Source organism: Mastacembelus armatus, chromosome 10 (genome assembly GCF_900324485.2).
Source record: "Mastacembelus armatus chromosome 10, fMasArm1.2, whole genome shotgun sequence".
Taxonomy (NCBI): Eukaryota; Metazoa; Chordata; class Actinopteri; order Synbranchiformes; family Mastacembelidae; genus Mastacembelus; species Mastacembelus armatus.
The window spans coordinates 14,868,309-14,883,535 of record NC_046642.1 but is presented as its reverse complement, the minus strand read 5'-3'; the positions used below and the strand labels follow the sequence as shown (position 1 = coordinate 14,883,535).

General features: G+C 42.7%; 1 protein-coding gene across 1 annotated transcript in view; it reads right to left on the bottom strand.

Moving 5' to 3' along the window:
• Positions 1–202: 202 nt before the first annotated feature.
• atrx (ATRX chromatin remodeler) overlaps positions 203–15,227 on the bottom strand; it is a 29,982-nt gene continuing 14,957 nt past the window's right edge. Inside the window, exons 27-34 of the mRNA XM_026330725.1 lie at positions 13,698–13,806; positions 13,334–13,511; positions 12,718–12,909; positions 5,484–5,633; positions 3,483–3,599; positions 2,720–2,815; positions 2,511–2,639; positions 203–1,733 (exon numbers count right to left, since the gene is read on the bottom strand). Coding sequence (XP_026186510.1) covers positions 1,509–1,733; positions 2,511–2,639; positions 2,720–2,815; positions 3,483–3,599; positions 5,484–5,633; positions 12,718–12,909; positions 13,334–13,511; positions 13,698–13,806 — 1,196 coding nt within the window. The 3' untranslated portion in view covers positions 203–1,508. The remainder of the gene's footprint in view (positions 1,734–2,510; positions 2,640–2,719; positions 2,816–3,482; positions 3,600–5,483; positions 5,634–12,717; positions 12,910–13,333; positions 13,512–13,697; positions 13,807–15,227) is intronic.

Genomic DNA, 15,227 nt, shown 5'->3' with positions numbered 1-15,227 from the left:
ACAGGAGAGCGTGCCACTTATGTTGCAGCGTTTGGCTGCATGTGTGGCGATGACTGTCCTTCTTCCTCCCCCTTTCTCTTCCTCTCTGCTGCACGCTTCCTTTTCAACTGAAAACGGCCGTCCATTTTGCAGGGCGACTTGGCTAAAATGCTGTCAGCGGAGAAGCAAGGTTGTTGTTTGACTAAAACACAGGAGTTGCTCATCCTTTTGGTCACTTTATTAAATGTTATATTAAATACTTACCCAAGATAATAGCAGAACAGATTCATGGCAAATCAAGACGGTGTATTTGTTAACATAAGAACATTCTGAGAAAAGGGCAAAAAGTTTCTCTACATTAAATACACGTTGTGCAAACACAGGAGCCAACTAGAGACAACTGGTGTCTCTCTGTGATAGATGTACATATTCTTCGTGTTTAACAGCTACACCAGTTTAAGCCTTTAGAAGTAACAATGTGCCAGAGAAGAGTACAGGTAGTCTGGGTGCCGGCCTGGTGAGACTAGTGTCAAGGAGGGGATTTCTCACAAAGCAGAAGACACAAATCAGCCAGGTTTGAGAAGATTTCCAGTCTGCTACTTCCTCTTGAGTCCCTCCTGAAACAGTCAAACTTTTTGGGCCCTGGGTTACGTGGCTGATACGGTTGTGCTTTGTGAGACCCAATCACTCACCCAAGCTTGGGATTAACACAAGTGGAACATAAACAATAAAACAGGACGCTCAGTGCTATGCTAGACAACACGTGACGATGAGAATGATGTTAGAAAAAGGTCATAGGAACCAGCAGGCAGTTTTGAACAACACAAGCATTCCATTACCATGTTCAGCGACGACTAATGTAAACACTTAAAAGCTTAATAGAAAAGATTCTCAACAAATTGTGTAACTTTACAGAGTGTTTTTTTTTAGGAAACGAATAAGGCCATGTTTTTTTTTCTCTCTTTTTGTTGATTTGTTAATTTCTTTTATCTCTTAAAAAGAGCAGGACTTGGCGGCAGAATCTACTAGCAGTAATAATCACATGATAAGAGTCCTGTCACCAACAACACTGGTCCCATTCTGGTTTAGCTAGGCATTTAAAACAGTATAAAATACTGAGTTTAAATTATAAGGAAACCCTCCTTAAAAGGGGAAAACAGCACAATGCTTAAAAGCATCAGGGGTAAAACTTGTCTTTAAATACATGAAAAATGAAGATATAGAACTTGAATAACATTAACGCGCTATATACATTTTTTTTCTGTTGAAACTTAACAGACTTTTCACACAGTCATTTATACATTATATTCCACCTTCTCTCAGTGAACTAAAGAATAAAGGACTGAGAGTCTATTCCATGTGAGGCCCCAGTGGACAGCAGCCTAGTCTCAAAACTCCACCACCATGGGTGCTCCTGTTTGCTTTGAGCCCTCAGCGGTCTCGCAGTGCATCTGTCGCAGGGCCTTGTTTGGACTGGGCCACTGGGAGCCAGGTATCAGAGTGGGGGGGTGAGGAAGATTCTCTTGGACCTACAGGCCTTTGGAGGGCCCAGGATTCTTGCCCATGCCTTGATTCGGGCTCAGGCCATGGAGCTGCTGGTAAAGCCCCAGCAGGTCCAACTGGGTGAGCCCGCCGCCTCCCATTATGCCGTTCTGCAGAGCCAGCTGGTTCAGGTAGGTGGCCTGGTTAGCCAGCGCCATCTGCTGCTCCTGCACCTTCCTGTTGTTGATCAGCTTCTGCACGAACATCATCAGCTGGGCAGGCACAAACACAGACAGTCTAAATAACTACCAACAACTAATTCAATAAGTACCTGAAGGACGGCCCACGTGCAAAGCAAGTGAATGTGAAGACAGCAATAAATACTCTAGACACATAGAGAAATTGACCAAATATGACAACATTCATCCTCGAGGCACAATGTAATGGCTTATGGAATTATTAATCTCAATACAACAGAGCAAATGCTCTGTGTATGAAAAACAGGTTACTGGAAGAAATCAAGGCGGAAAATTAAAGCAGCTGGTCATTACTCAAACTAATGGAGCACGTCTCTGTTTCATTTTAGTCACTTATTGTAGTTTGTAGTTATATTTAATAATCTTTCTGATCACTCTACATTGCTGCCTCATTGCTGCCTGCCCTGTGTTGACAACCAAGCACGGCTGATGTTAGAGGTCATGTATAGTGTTGCTGTTGGAAATGTTACAGTTAACAGCTAATAACATAAAGATTCATTATTATGCATTGAATGAATAGAACTGCTGCCCCACCAATGGTGAACCAGATGGTTCTGTCAACTTGGCCATGACAGCCACATTGCTAATGACTAATAACTTAATTTATGTTACGTGTACACATCTCCTTCAAGCACCAGTCACAACTTACTGCAGTTAAAATATATTGTGATAGTTGCGTTTGTTCATATGACCCAGTTCTACCTGAGAAAAATCTGGCATTCTGGTGAAACAGTGACAGCAGATATCGTCTCCAGAGCACAGCAGCTGTGGCTCTCAGACAACAGTTCTTACCGTCTGCTGCCTGGTGAGAACGTCCCTGTAAATCGCTTCCCTGCGCTTGATCTCCAGCTCCAAGCCTGCCTGTCGTCCCAGAGCCATAGACTGGACCTGATTCTCTGTAAGCGACGGGTTCTCCTTCCACTGTAACAGTTCATACATGTCAGTGGCTTCTTTTGACGAACAGTAAAATAATCTGCACTGACTGAAGTTTTGACACTCACTACTATGGCGATGCTATCCTCCAGCGACTCCCGGGCTAAAGTCTTCAATGCATTTGTTGCTTCAATGACTTTCTTTCGACCCTGGTTTATAAGGTCCTGAACACAAGTGGAGAAAATAGAAAAAATAAAGTCAAGAAGATACATAACTGTGGGTATTCATGGAAAATATTTCCTGCTGGTCTTCATGTAGCATATGTATGGTCTTTAAACCTGTATCAGCTGATATTATTGACATCAACAACAATTAGCAAAGTCAAAAAGTATTGCTCATTGTGATAAACCCACAAAGAATAATCACTCTGCAAAAACTGTAGTTTAACATTGTTTTAGCGCTTTGTTGAGTTTTGGCACTTATATTTACTACATGAGTAAAAATACTCCCAAAAGCCACAAAAGGCAGAAAATAGAAGCAAAAAAAACTTTACATTAACCAGATGAGGAATCTAAATTCTTTATTTCTCATATTGTACTAAACACAATTGGAACTAAACATGGCAATCAGTATTTTAACACTCATTTGACTTTTGAACCTTCTTATCCTTTCCCTCAGTCAGATGTGTCACTGTGTATAACTAGCTGCTGTCCCAGACATGGAGTATTACGAATCGCTGGGTGGAGGAGTGGGGCAGAGCCGGCCTTGTCGGCTACTAGACTGTTGTCACAATTAGCGGTGGGGTATGAGGAATGTGGGATGCCATGCAGTGGGGGAAGGAAAAGGGAGGAGTGCGGGGCAGGAGCAGGGCATGTGGAGCTCATTACTTACCTCCAGCTGCTGGTTGGACATGGAGGCCAAAGCCGCCACGTTGTAAGAGAAGTAGCTGGAGGTGCCCATGTCCATCTGAGAATATGATGACTGGTAGTTGGTCCTCATGGACAAACCCTGACAGATGAAAGACAGAGACAGAGGGGTTAAGAACCACCAAGGGCATGATGGGAGAGGCAGTATGCCATTGTTGTGGTCGAGGAAAGACTTTTCTGTCGACCGTATTCACACAGTGACTGGTCCAGCTCTTCACTTTATGTTCAGTCAGTGATGTTGTCAACAAAGCTTTCATCTTTTCACACATGTAACTTCTTCCACTCTGCAAGAGCAGCAAGTTGCCTCCTGTCCGTCTGCTCCTCAAGTTCAGTGTGTGTGCGCCTGGTATTACTTATCACTGTGGGGACCAAAACATGCTTCCACTCACACGGGGCTCAGTCTATGTGGTGCAAAATATGTAGATCCTTGAAATTTAGGGTGATGACCTGGTTTAAAGTTAGGCAAGTACCAGTTAGTCTTCAGAAAATTAATTTAAGTCAATTTTAAGTCCCCATAAGGATTGAAAACACATGTTTTTGTGTGAGAGAGAGAGTAGTGACCTGAGGTAAATAGTCCTCTCCTAGTAAAGGCCAGCAGGATGCCGATGTTTGTGTGTAATTGAGCCTCTGCTGCAGATGGCTTTCCCCTGCCCTGTAATCTGGCCATCCGGTATGTAAGTGAAGGGCTCTGTGTGTGTGTGTGTGTGTGTGTGTGTGTGTGTGTGTGCGCGTGTGCACGTGCTGGGGGACAGTGGGGGTCTTTGGACCTGCTCACAGACAGGTGTGCAGGCCTAAACAGTACAAAATCTCAAAACAACCGCAACACACACGAACATGCTCTTCCCTTTTGGACTTCTTTTCAACAGCAGCACCTCTTGGAATTCAAATGCAACCTCAGATGCTCTGCAGATTTCATATACAACTTCAGACAGAGACACGAAATCTAGACTTCACTTAATTTCATTTCCAAAAGTCAGCGTCTGAAATATAAATTTATGACATGAGCCTCTCAAAGCTCTGTACTAAGCTGAAGTCATCCTAGTGAGACAGAGGGCTCCTGGGTTCAGTTTAGTTTTGGGCGCCTGATCATGTTCTCACAGTTTTTCCCATTTCCTGAGTTGCAAATCTGATATTCATACACATAGCTTTTCCTGGCCACCACAGGCCAACCCATAAGTTGTGAAGACATTAGCAGAGGCCACATTGCATTCCCGATGTTCCTCCTACAAAGCTCAGATAATACACCGTGATACTAAACAGCTTCTTATGATGAAAATGACGACTTCTGCATCTTTCATGTATGACAGAGTGCAGAGGTGCTATTAAAATCCTCACATTCGACCTTGGTGCCGCTGTTTCCCTGTGACTGGGAACCCTCTGTTCTCTTGAAAAGCAGAGGAACACTGAGGGGAAAACTGCTTAAGGCACACAGAGGGCACAGGAGGGAGAGTGTGTTGGAAAAATAATCATTAGAATGAATTAGAATCTAGGATTACACAGGGAGGCAGAGGAGACCTGCTCCTGCTCTTACAACACCTCCCATATATTTCTCCAAATAAATCCTACTAATTGCCCATTGATTCGATTTGTCCCACAAGAAAGAAGGTAGAGGAGGGGAGGCACAAACTGTGTAAAACTGAGGAGAAGACCCTAAACCTCTGCGGACTGACTTACTCACACTAAGTAGAATTGACAGTGCTTGGACTGCCTCTGTGATTTGTATAACAGGTCACTAGCCTGACAGTGGGCCAAAATGACCATCACCAGAGCAGCGGGAGGCCCTGTCATCTCCTTACCTCGAATTGCTGAAAGGACAAACAAAAGTAGGGCCTCGCTCAGCTCGCCTTGCACTTTGATGATGCCAATGATTTGGAGAATGACCGGCATAAAGGCTAAGTATGCGTGCATCTTTGATTTAGGAACTGGTGGATGTGCTGGTGGGATGCATGTGTGTCTGCATGCTTACTTTTTTCTCTGCTTCATACTCGGCCCAGGCAGCTTTCCGATCCTCCTCGCTCAGAGCTTCTTCCTCCTTGTGGTCCAGCAGCGAGTCGTGTTCGTGATAACCCACGATCTGGTCCTTACTGTTCTGCAGCAACTCAGCCAGGATGGGATCCTACAGCAGAGAAGAGGATAGCATGGGTCAGAGTGAGTTTAAATTCACCATTAGAGAACCGAGAGAGAATGAGAGAGAGAGAGAGAGAGCTGAAGAAGGCACTGGCCTCCCCTCAGTAGCAAAGGAAAATGTATATTCAAACTAGCACCACAAATGCTGTTTGGTACATATCCAGATAAGATCCAACTGCTATTAATTAAAACTGAGTTTACACACTGTGGAAAGCAAAAAAGACTCATGAACAGAGGTAAAGCTTTGTTGGATCAAAACAGGGTGTTTCCTAATGAAATGTTCTGTGTGCTGTTTGCAGTATATTTTAATTTAATTTCTTCAGATCTCTTATTTTGTTGGTAGCTTTTACAATTTACCTGAGCCTCCAGATATTCATAAACTTCTTATGTGCCAAACAGACTTCAGTTAAGTCGATGGGGACTTTGAAAACAAGCTCAAATCCAATTTCTGGATGTGTGCTTCAATAAGATTTTACATCATGCACTTGTCACTAGAAGGGAGACTGCAGGAAATGAGGCAAAAAGACATTTAAGAGAGGTGCTGAACGAGGAGCCATACAATCCTAGTGTGTTGACCAATAACCCTCACAATGCAAAAAAAACAAAAAAAAAACAAAAATCAGCAATTTTCACCAAAACCAGATATCGCTTTGCTTTCAAGGGCAAGAGGATTCTTTATCTTACCTGCATCACATGAATTTAAGAAAATAAATCTAGCACTTGCGTGTAAGATGTCAACAAGAGATGTAAAAGACTAAACTAAATAAATGAAAGGTTTTGGAGGGCTCCAGTCTCCATGACTACATTGTTATTGAAAACAATACCTGAATAAAATTAAGAGACCTGGGCCAGAATCTCCTCACACAAACATGGTTTAAATTACTCTCTCTGCAGTACGTTTGCTTTTCTTTGTCTCAACTTTACATTAAACTGGAACATTGCATTCTGGAAAGAAACGTCAAACAACGTTGCATCATTAAACTCTGCACGGGCCAATTCACAGAGGGTTTTCACACTAAGCCCCTGCCCTTCTCTCTCTCACTTTGAGAGAACACACCGAGTGTGAAGTTGCAAACAAAATTAACAGAAATGTCAAAGGTATCAAGAGAAAAGACAAAATAGAAACAGCAAACTATGAACTTAAGCAATGATCCCAAGCTTGTATTGGATAAACTGAAAATAAACACTCGTCCAGACGGAGTGAAACCGGATCCCTCAAAGGGGGGAGAATTGAGCAGCACGAAATCTACACAGGAACGTATTTTTAGGCCTCTGCAACTGCAGAATGTGACCGATGAGGTGGCTGAAACAGGTAGGAGCAGACAGAGCTTCACACCTGGTTACCCATCAACATCCAACACTTGGGCCCCGGCCCCGGTCCCGATCATGCTGCTTGTTGACATGTTTTTGTGTCCCAACCATCACATTCAATCCCGATACTACCAGGTCACCCCTGAACAACCAAACATATTGGAGTGGTAGCACAAAGACTGCTCTGCTCTCTAATTAGGACATAAAGGCAAAGAAGAGCCAGTTGGCCTGACCCAGATAAAAGGATTCATTGAGATTTGTTCTCCCGAAACAAATGAGGAGAAGGTAAAATTAAAGCCATGGTACTTAACAGTGTATTGGTACTGCTATAAATATAGTCAAAAGTCCAATGTGACTCAGTAGTGAAAAAGATTGGCAGGTGGCCGCTGGGAGGTTCTTCTACGAAAGTTGATTTGTAATAATATACAAGTGTTCAGCTCTGTGCTTTGTGACTGGTTGCTGTCCAGTCCATTGGAGGAGAAAGATGGTATAAAGTTGTTTTCATCATGGATTTGGAAAATTCATTGTCTTAAAGTGACAAGTTAACTCCTGCAATATTTTGCACAGTTTACCATTTATTCCTAGATGAGGCAGATTGATGTGGAGTGTTTCCAAATATTCAAGAATACCAGAATACATAAAGGTGAATTACAGAAGTTGGCTTATGAGACAATTAGATCATGGCAGAACAGCGTGCAACAATGATGTAGCTGAAAGAGTAGTGGCAGAAAACTGTCTGTTTCATGATTTAAGAATGTTACCACCCCATCATCACTTCACACAGATCTGTTCTGGTCTCCCTCTATATTTTGCCTTTTCAATTTAAGTCACATGATTTATATGTCATGACTATTTCTATTTCCACTTTGTCACATTTTAATTTTGTCCTTCTGAGCAAAGTGAAACACCTTTTTTTAAAAAACCGAAAATAAAAGCTGCTGGATGGAACCACACCTAATCACAACTACAGCCAAGTGAGTTTCCTGTCTGTCATCTGAAACAGCCATTGCACACCAGACTTTTTTATATGTATAACATTTGCATTGGTTTTAGTATATTAACACAGCACATCTGACTGGTGAGCTGGTACTGGATGAGTGGAGCTGCAGGTTGAATGACAGTAAAGAAGCTCCCGCTGGAATCCAGTGCATACCAGGATACCCAAGAAATCCCCACCAGCTATGGCTCTGGGGTGGTCCGGTCCATCTTCCATCCTGCTGTGCTCAGTGTGTGTCCCAGGTCAGCACTAATGACTGTAGGTAACCTGACCTGGTCTATTGTCATCCTTGTGGAGTTACATGGTGAAGCCTATCGTTTTACTGCAGGGGAGAAGGGAAAGTGAGAGGCGCTGGGTGGGCAGATGCTCAGGGAGAATGAGGTAAATGATCCCACTCAACTCAATTTGTATTCCCGCCTCCCTCCCCCTCAGGCATGGTGGGCATTTCTAAAGCATGAAATCTGGGAGGAATTCTGGATTCACGTGTTTAGACATTCATATGTAGGCTACTAATGGAGGCAGTAGGCCACATCTGACAACAAGTTGGACAATATGTCCTTCAGTTTAGATTGAAGAATCTAAACAGATTCACTCTTAATAATGGTCTGATAATGTGCTGTTTGGATTCCCATCAGCACTTGCAAAAATGATTTTTACTCAACGACATCTATCAAATGTGATGTTATGTAAAGAAAGCTGTAAAGTGGAACTCTTGGCTCCAGCTGACTACTGAACGAAAAACAACAAAAAAAAAAAAAAAAGTTTAGCAGAGCAAAAAACACTGACTGCAAGAATTTGTAAACTAATTAAAACAAGCTACTCAACATGCATGAGATTTACCACTGTGTGAAACCTTTCATTTCATCAGCCTTCCATTCTTCCCACTGAGATAACAATTTCTGCCCTCCTTAAGCCAAATTTCTGTACTTGTATATATTATGAAAGCAGCTAACCCACCAACAGTCCATAAATGATGTAAAGCAGTTTTAAACCTCGGCAGCTCTCACATCTCTAAGATGAAAACTTGGGAGTCAACATAAGTGGGCCTCACGTAGACTTTACAACCTGGCACAGGCACCCACACGTACTTTACCAATAGACTTTAGGTGATGCTTAACTGTAAAAGGTCTGATGCAATTAAACACCCACATGCATTAAAAACTCAGTTGTATGCAGCCAGGATTTGTGGCCATGATGCCAGAACTGTTTTTCTCGAGCTGAGAATATCTCAACCATGTTAACCCAATTTCCTCCACCTGAACGGCTGCCTGTTGTGTATGCTGTGTGTGCTTTAACCACGCATCTAAAGCCACTATTGTATTTTATTTCTGTCATTGCCACAACAATTAACAGATGTAAACACCACACAGGAGGCATTCAGTATGTAGGAGGAGAGGCACAAAGACATGGTGAGAGACCAGACGTAGGATTGGATCGCAACACAGAAAAAAAAATAATGCAGAGAACATTGGGGGGGGGGGGGGGGGGGGGGGGGGGGGACAAAAACACAAAACAGGCTTAAAGTGGCAAAGAAGAGGTGACAGAGATTGTCAATGGTCTGACTAGTTTCATGAGTTGTGCAGGAGTTTTTGAATGTAATAACAGTGGCTCTGTGCACAGGTGCGTTAACCATAGCAACAAATAGAGGCCAAGACAGGATCCTGACAGAAGGAATGCAAATGGCTGAGATATTTGTAATACCTAAACACGGCCAGTCAAAACTCTCTCCCCCAGCTGCACACAAATGATACATATAACTCAAACGGCCTGCTCTAAACAGTTGCTCTGCAGAAACGAGTTGAACTATGGGTGCTGTGCTTGACATTGGCAGGCCACCCCTGCCCTCAGGACCACTTTGTCTTTACACCCTCACAGACATGCATAAAAGTCAGAGGGTTTATCTAGCTGTCAGTCAGTTAACAAAGAAACAAAATCATGCATGTCACAAAGGGCTAAATAAAGACAATAAACACACCAGATTCCTATAAAAACAAGCCTCAGCTAGCAGCAGCAGAGAGTGGTGTAATTCTACAAGAGCTGGATGGGCAGGTCAGGAGGGATTAACGAAGGCTCAGTGAGAATATGATGGTCAAAATACAGCAGGATTGATACTTGTCTCAGAATTAATCTGAAGTCAGGTTGTACATTTGTGGTAGCAGTTCACAAAGTGTAGGTGTGAAAAGGCAGTAAGGTGTTTCTCAATTTAAATTGAAGAGCCTGGCTAAATCATGGTTGTTTCCCAGGGGACGCTCTACGGAGAAAAACCATGTTAAAATTTAAAAGTGTTAAGGCTGGGTAAAAGCTTGCAGTCAGATGGAGCAAAATGTCATATCACTTAATCTTAACATTTCTCATTTGCAACAATTCAGTCTCTTGCTGTTACTGTCAGTTTTCTCTCAGCCTGCAAATCCAACAAGCTCAGGCATGTTTTCTGAAAGCTGGCAAAAAGTGTTCTGGAAAGTCTACAAGTTTAAATAAACAGAAGTCTGAGGGTGGGTACAGTTGATTTACAACACTTTCAGCATAAAATAACTCCTGTAAGCCACTGATCAGGACTTAGTGATGATATATACTCTTTAAAATGTATTTGAGGGAGAATGCTCCTTTAAAGCGACTTCCTAGCCCTAATGAGACAAACATGGTATGGCTGATTGATCCAGTCTGCTCCTGTCTTCAGTGTACCTGATGGAGCGTAATGGCCACTGCAGCCATCACCTGCTGAGAGCACATTCATTGAGGTATGCCCACAGCCTGCCAGCCTTGCATCGTACAGTGCAGCAGAGAACATGGCATGGGGTCGTATAAAAGCATTTGTGCTGTCCTTTGTTTAAGCGGCCGCATGTTTGATGGTGAAAAGTGTGATGAGCAGGAAACAGATCGGGGGGAGGGTTGGGGAGTCAAAATCTCATGTCTGGGTTGTGAAGACCTTCTTTGTCATTAGGGGGAAGTGCGCCTGCTTCTTTTGTCTTCAATTAGTTTCTCTGAAGAACACGGACACATCTTTAAAAGACGGGTTTAAATAATGACCCTTCATCGTGCAGGGGCGGCCAGAGGGTGAAAAAGAAAAACAACTTTACTGAGCTCGCTTTGAACATTCGGAGGCAGAGTGGTGAGTCAGGGCAACAGATGGTTGCGAAGATGGCAGGGAGAAGCCAAGTTAGAGCAGTGGTAAGTAGGGTAAGGGAGTGGGGACATCGATACAGACAAGGGGGAGGGAAGTGGAAACGAAGATAGGATACGAGGTGAGGGAGGTCAGAAATAAGCAGGTAAAGGACAGAGAGAGAGGTTTAACCTAGGTGGGTCAGAGAAAAGATGACTCCTAAGTTTCCCCCTTTACATAAAAATGAGACAAAATCACATCCAACTAAGGTTCTTGTGGCATGACCTGAGCTTTAAAGCAATATGCCCTCTCTGGCTGAGAAAAGACCACTTCTCAGATTGAAGAGTTGAAAAGAAGCACAAAAGTCCTTCTGCTGTGGCTCGAATTATTCTCTCCTTTTGTGCAGAGCTGTTGGCTGAAAGTGATGGAGGGCGTCTGACTCATCTTCACATCATTCCAGACGGCAAATTCCTTCCGTAATACTGCAGTCCTGCCGCCACATCATAGTTCACCCCCTGGCCAAAACAGGTCGGCTTGCTAAAGAGCTTGTCAGCCTCTCTGTCTTTAATACAGTGTCACATAAATGTCACCGGGCTCATTAAAGATCATACACATCTAACAGGTCGCGGCTCAATGAACACATCTTTCCTCTTTAAATCTCCAAGTGTGCTCCGTTCCCCTGTAAGTAAAGTTTAGAGGAATATAAAAGGTGAAAGCAATGATATCAGCTGTTGGCCGAATGGATTCACGCAGTGCTCCTACCTGTTAATATCCATGAAAGGAATACCGATAAAGATCTTTTGACAGCGTAAATGGAAAACAGATTTTCCATCAATGTGCACTGAAAGACCTCTTGACTTTACAGTGAAAGAGCAAACGTGTTGGATATACAGTGTTTCTTTTATCCATTCTGTTTACAGATTTCTGCAGAGTAATCCAGGTCAAACCAAAACAAAGAGGTAAAACCACTTAAGATGATCTGAACAAATCCCTAGACTGCGAAAAGGGAAGGAACGGGAAAGGATGGGAGTAATTCAAAGATCAACATAAGTAAAAGACAGCAAGGAAGGAATGGGGAGGGGGAAGAGGAGAGTAGGTTTATCACAGGGGAGCAGCAATGTTGCAATGAGAAGAATATTTAGTAAATAGCAGTAAACAGAAAATTCTGTGCAGCTGTGTAGGGCTAGATGGCCCATGTAAGGATTGTGTGTTCTTATTAAACCCCAGGGGGACCAAATAGTGACACAGCACCTGCATTAAGGAGAAAAGAGGCATGTGCAGGATTATGAAAGAAAACATGAAGAAGCTGAAAAATCCTGTAAAGGCCAAGCAGGATACAAGCTGGCATTGTTTGAACACTGAAGTACTAAACTTCAAAAGAAAGAACAAACTACTTGGTGAAAGTTTGGAAAAACAAGCTTGGCATTTGTGCTCGTTGAAGAAAAAAGACAATTTTACTACTGTTAATAGGTTTCAGCTTGCTTTTGTGCATTTCCTTTGGGGATAAGTCTAAAGAAAACCATGAAATCTCAGTCAGTGGTTTGTCAAAGCCCAATTACACAACTGATTTGTCCCAAATTTAATTTCTGAAGGATGCCTTGTCCAGCACCAAAACACATTTAAACAATCAAAATACATATATGACATACACATATGCATGCTTACCTTGGGAAGCATAGGTGTGGCTCTCTTGCTCTTCTTCCCCGATGGATCATCCAGCAATTCCGGCTCAAAGGTATAAAGCTCAGCCAGCTCGTTCATTGTAAAGTGCCTTTCAATTTGCTGCTGGTCCACCACCCGGAATGACAAAGACTGTTTGGTTACCTGCCGCTCATAAATCTTCTCCTCCATTGTGCCCTGAAAAGGTGAGAAGAAAATGAGCGGAAAGCAAAGAAGAAGCAGTGTCCTTATTAAGCAGACATGTCATTGGTGTAAACTTTTGGGGGTATTACTTTTTCGTACCTTAATGTTCCAATCAAGGGTCACTGAAATACCTGGGAGTCACTACAGGGGCACCGCTAGGTGCTTTAGAAATTCCTACTTTCTTTGTTTCCTCATTTTGATGATAGCAAGTGAGATGTAATTACTAATGCTGTGTAGGGTTGTTCATTAATTACACTATTTCCAGGTGTCATGATGTATGGAAAACATGAGATATAATAATCGAGCTGCAGAAAGTTTGGCTGGTAAGATGATTCAGATTTTAAGTATCTGTTCAGCTTTCTGACAACGTTAACAATCAACATCCATAGAAATACACAGAACAGCCTGTCCAGCTCACCTGTGCCAGGAACCTGTAGACATAGACGGTCTTAAGCTGGCCAAAGCGGTAGACCCTAAAGATGCTCTGGATGTCGTAGGAGGGATTCCAAGAGGCGTCAAAGATAATGACCCTGTTGGCTGCCACCAGGTTGATACCAAGCGAGCCTGCGCGTGTTGAGATGAGGAACAAACGACCTCTGGGAAAATATAAAAGTGGAAGAGAGTAAACAAGGACTGAGCAATTAACACCTTGTGCAGCTTTTTGCTTTATGCTGCACTAAAATACCTCTCAAATTTGAGCACTAGTATTATAGTTTCAAGTGTCTGGAAAGGTTACATCCCATTGTTGCTGTGCACTAGTCAACATAATGAAGTCACATTACCTTATGTTACTGGTGTCATTAAACTCTTCAGCCCACTTCTTCCTGGTGGTGGCACTGGTGGAGCCATCCAGGCGATAGTAGTCAATGTTCCTGAACCACTTGCCTTCACCTTCACAGTAAAGAAACCAGCTTTAATAATTCATCATCACTATCTATGCTCTACAAAAACCTTCAAAAACACACTTTACCATCAACTTGGCTGTTTCTTGCCAATAAGGCTCAGTTTGGGTATTAGCAGACAGCAGATACATGGCTGTGTTGGTTAGAGGCCAATTGTGTTTAGCCTTCAAGATGGCCAACCCCCTACCAGCCTTCATAACCAACATTTTAGTATGTTTCCAATTAGAGCACTGTGATCTTTTCATTACAAATTACAAACCCTTGAGCAAACATTTTTTGTGGAATATAAAGTCAAGGTCTAATCATTTTCAAAATGAAAGTAAAAACAGCTGCTCAAGTTTAATTAGAAACATGACCTTACACCAGCGGCAGCTTGTACGTGTGTGTGTGTTTAAGAGCAAAAAGCAGCACCAGCATGTACAGGAATACATGTTGCATATCCTTATGTCCTTTCCAGAGCTAATGTTAACATGTTTTATAACCCACACACAATTTAACCATTTCAAGGTCTACAGTGTAAAAAAACAAAAGTTAACCTCAAAACTTTGCTTCTCGGGCTCTATAACTCAGCTGCTTACTTGTATTAAACATTGCTTGGTCAATTCTAGCCTACAGTGCAGCCTTTAATTATAGTAATAATAAAAAAAAAAAAAAAACGATCATATGCAAAAAAAAAAATTTTCAGTGGGGTAAGGTTTACAGGCATGTCACCTACATATGACAAATGAACAGAGTAGTGTCTCAGTAAGGTGTTGGGCCACCATGTTGCGCCACAACAGCTCCAATGCACGTTGGAACTGATTCACAAATTTCTGATACTTTACTGGTGGGTAGAACACGTATATATTCCCTTATTTGGTCCAACTATTCAGTGAGCCTTTATGATCTATGGATGGGGACTTTGTCATCCTGAAGTGACATCTTCCATCGAGATAGAAATGTTTTACCATAGGATAAAGGTGATTACACAGACGTATCCATTTCCAGTGACCCCTACCTCCAACGGTGGGGAGTTTTCCATTAGGGGATAGTACCTGGTAGCAGGTACTTTTTTTTTTTAAGTGCCTCCTTGGCTGAGGTTCCAAGAGAGCCGATACTAAAATGTGACATCATGTGACTGCAGGTCACTGACTAGTCAGGGAGTGACATCACTGGAAAAGTCATGATGTCCGACCGTGTCCAACACAGGAATCAAACCCGCCATCTTTAAAAACTGGCAGTGACCTTTTTTTTTTTACAGTTTTAGAGTCTTTAGACCCCCATTCCAGACTCCCGCTCTACTCCTGACCTTGAAATTTTGGGCGTTGGTAAGAGGGCGGCTTTGGTCTGGATCTTCATGACAGTTTGGTGCTGCTGTGCTATGACGACACCACCCACGTTGAGGTGATCCTTAATTGTAATGGAGGCTGA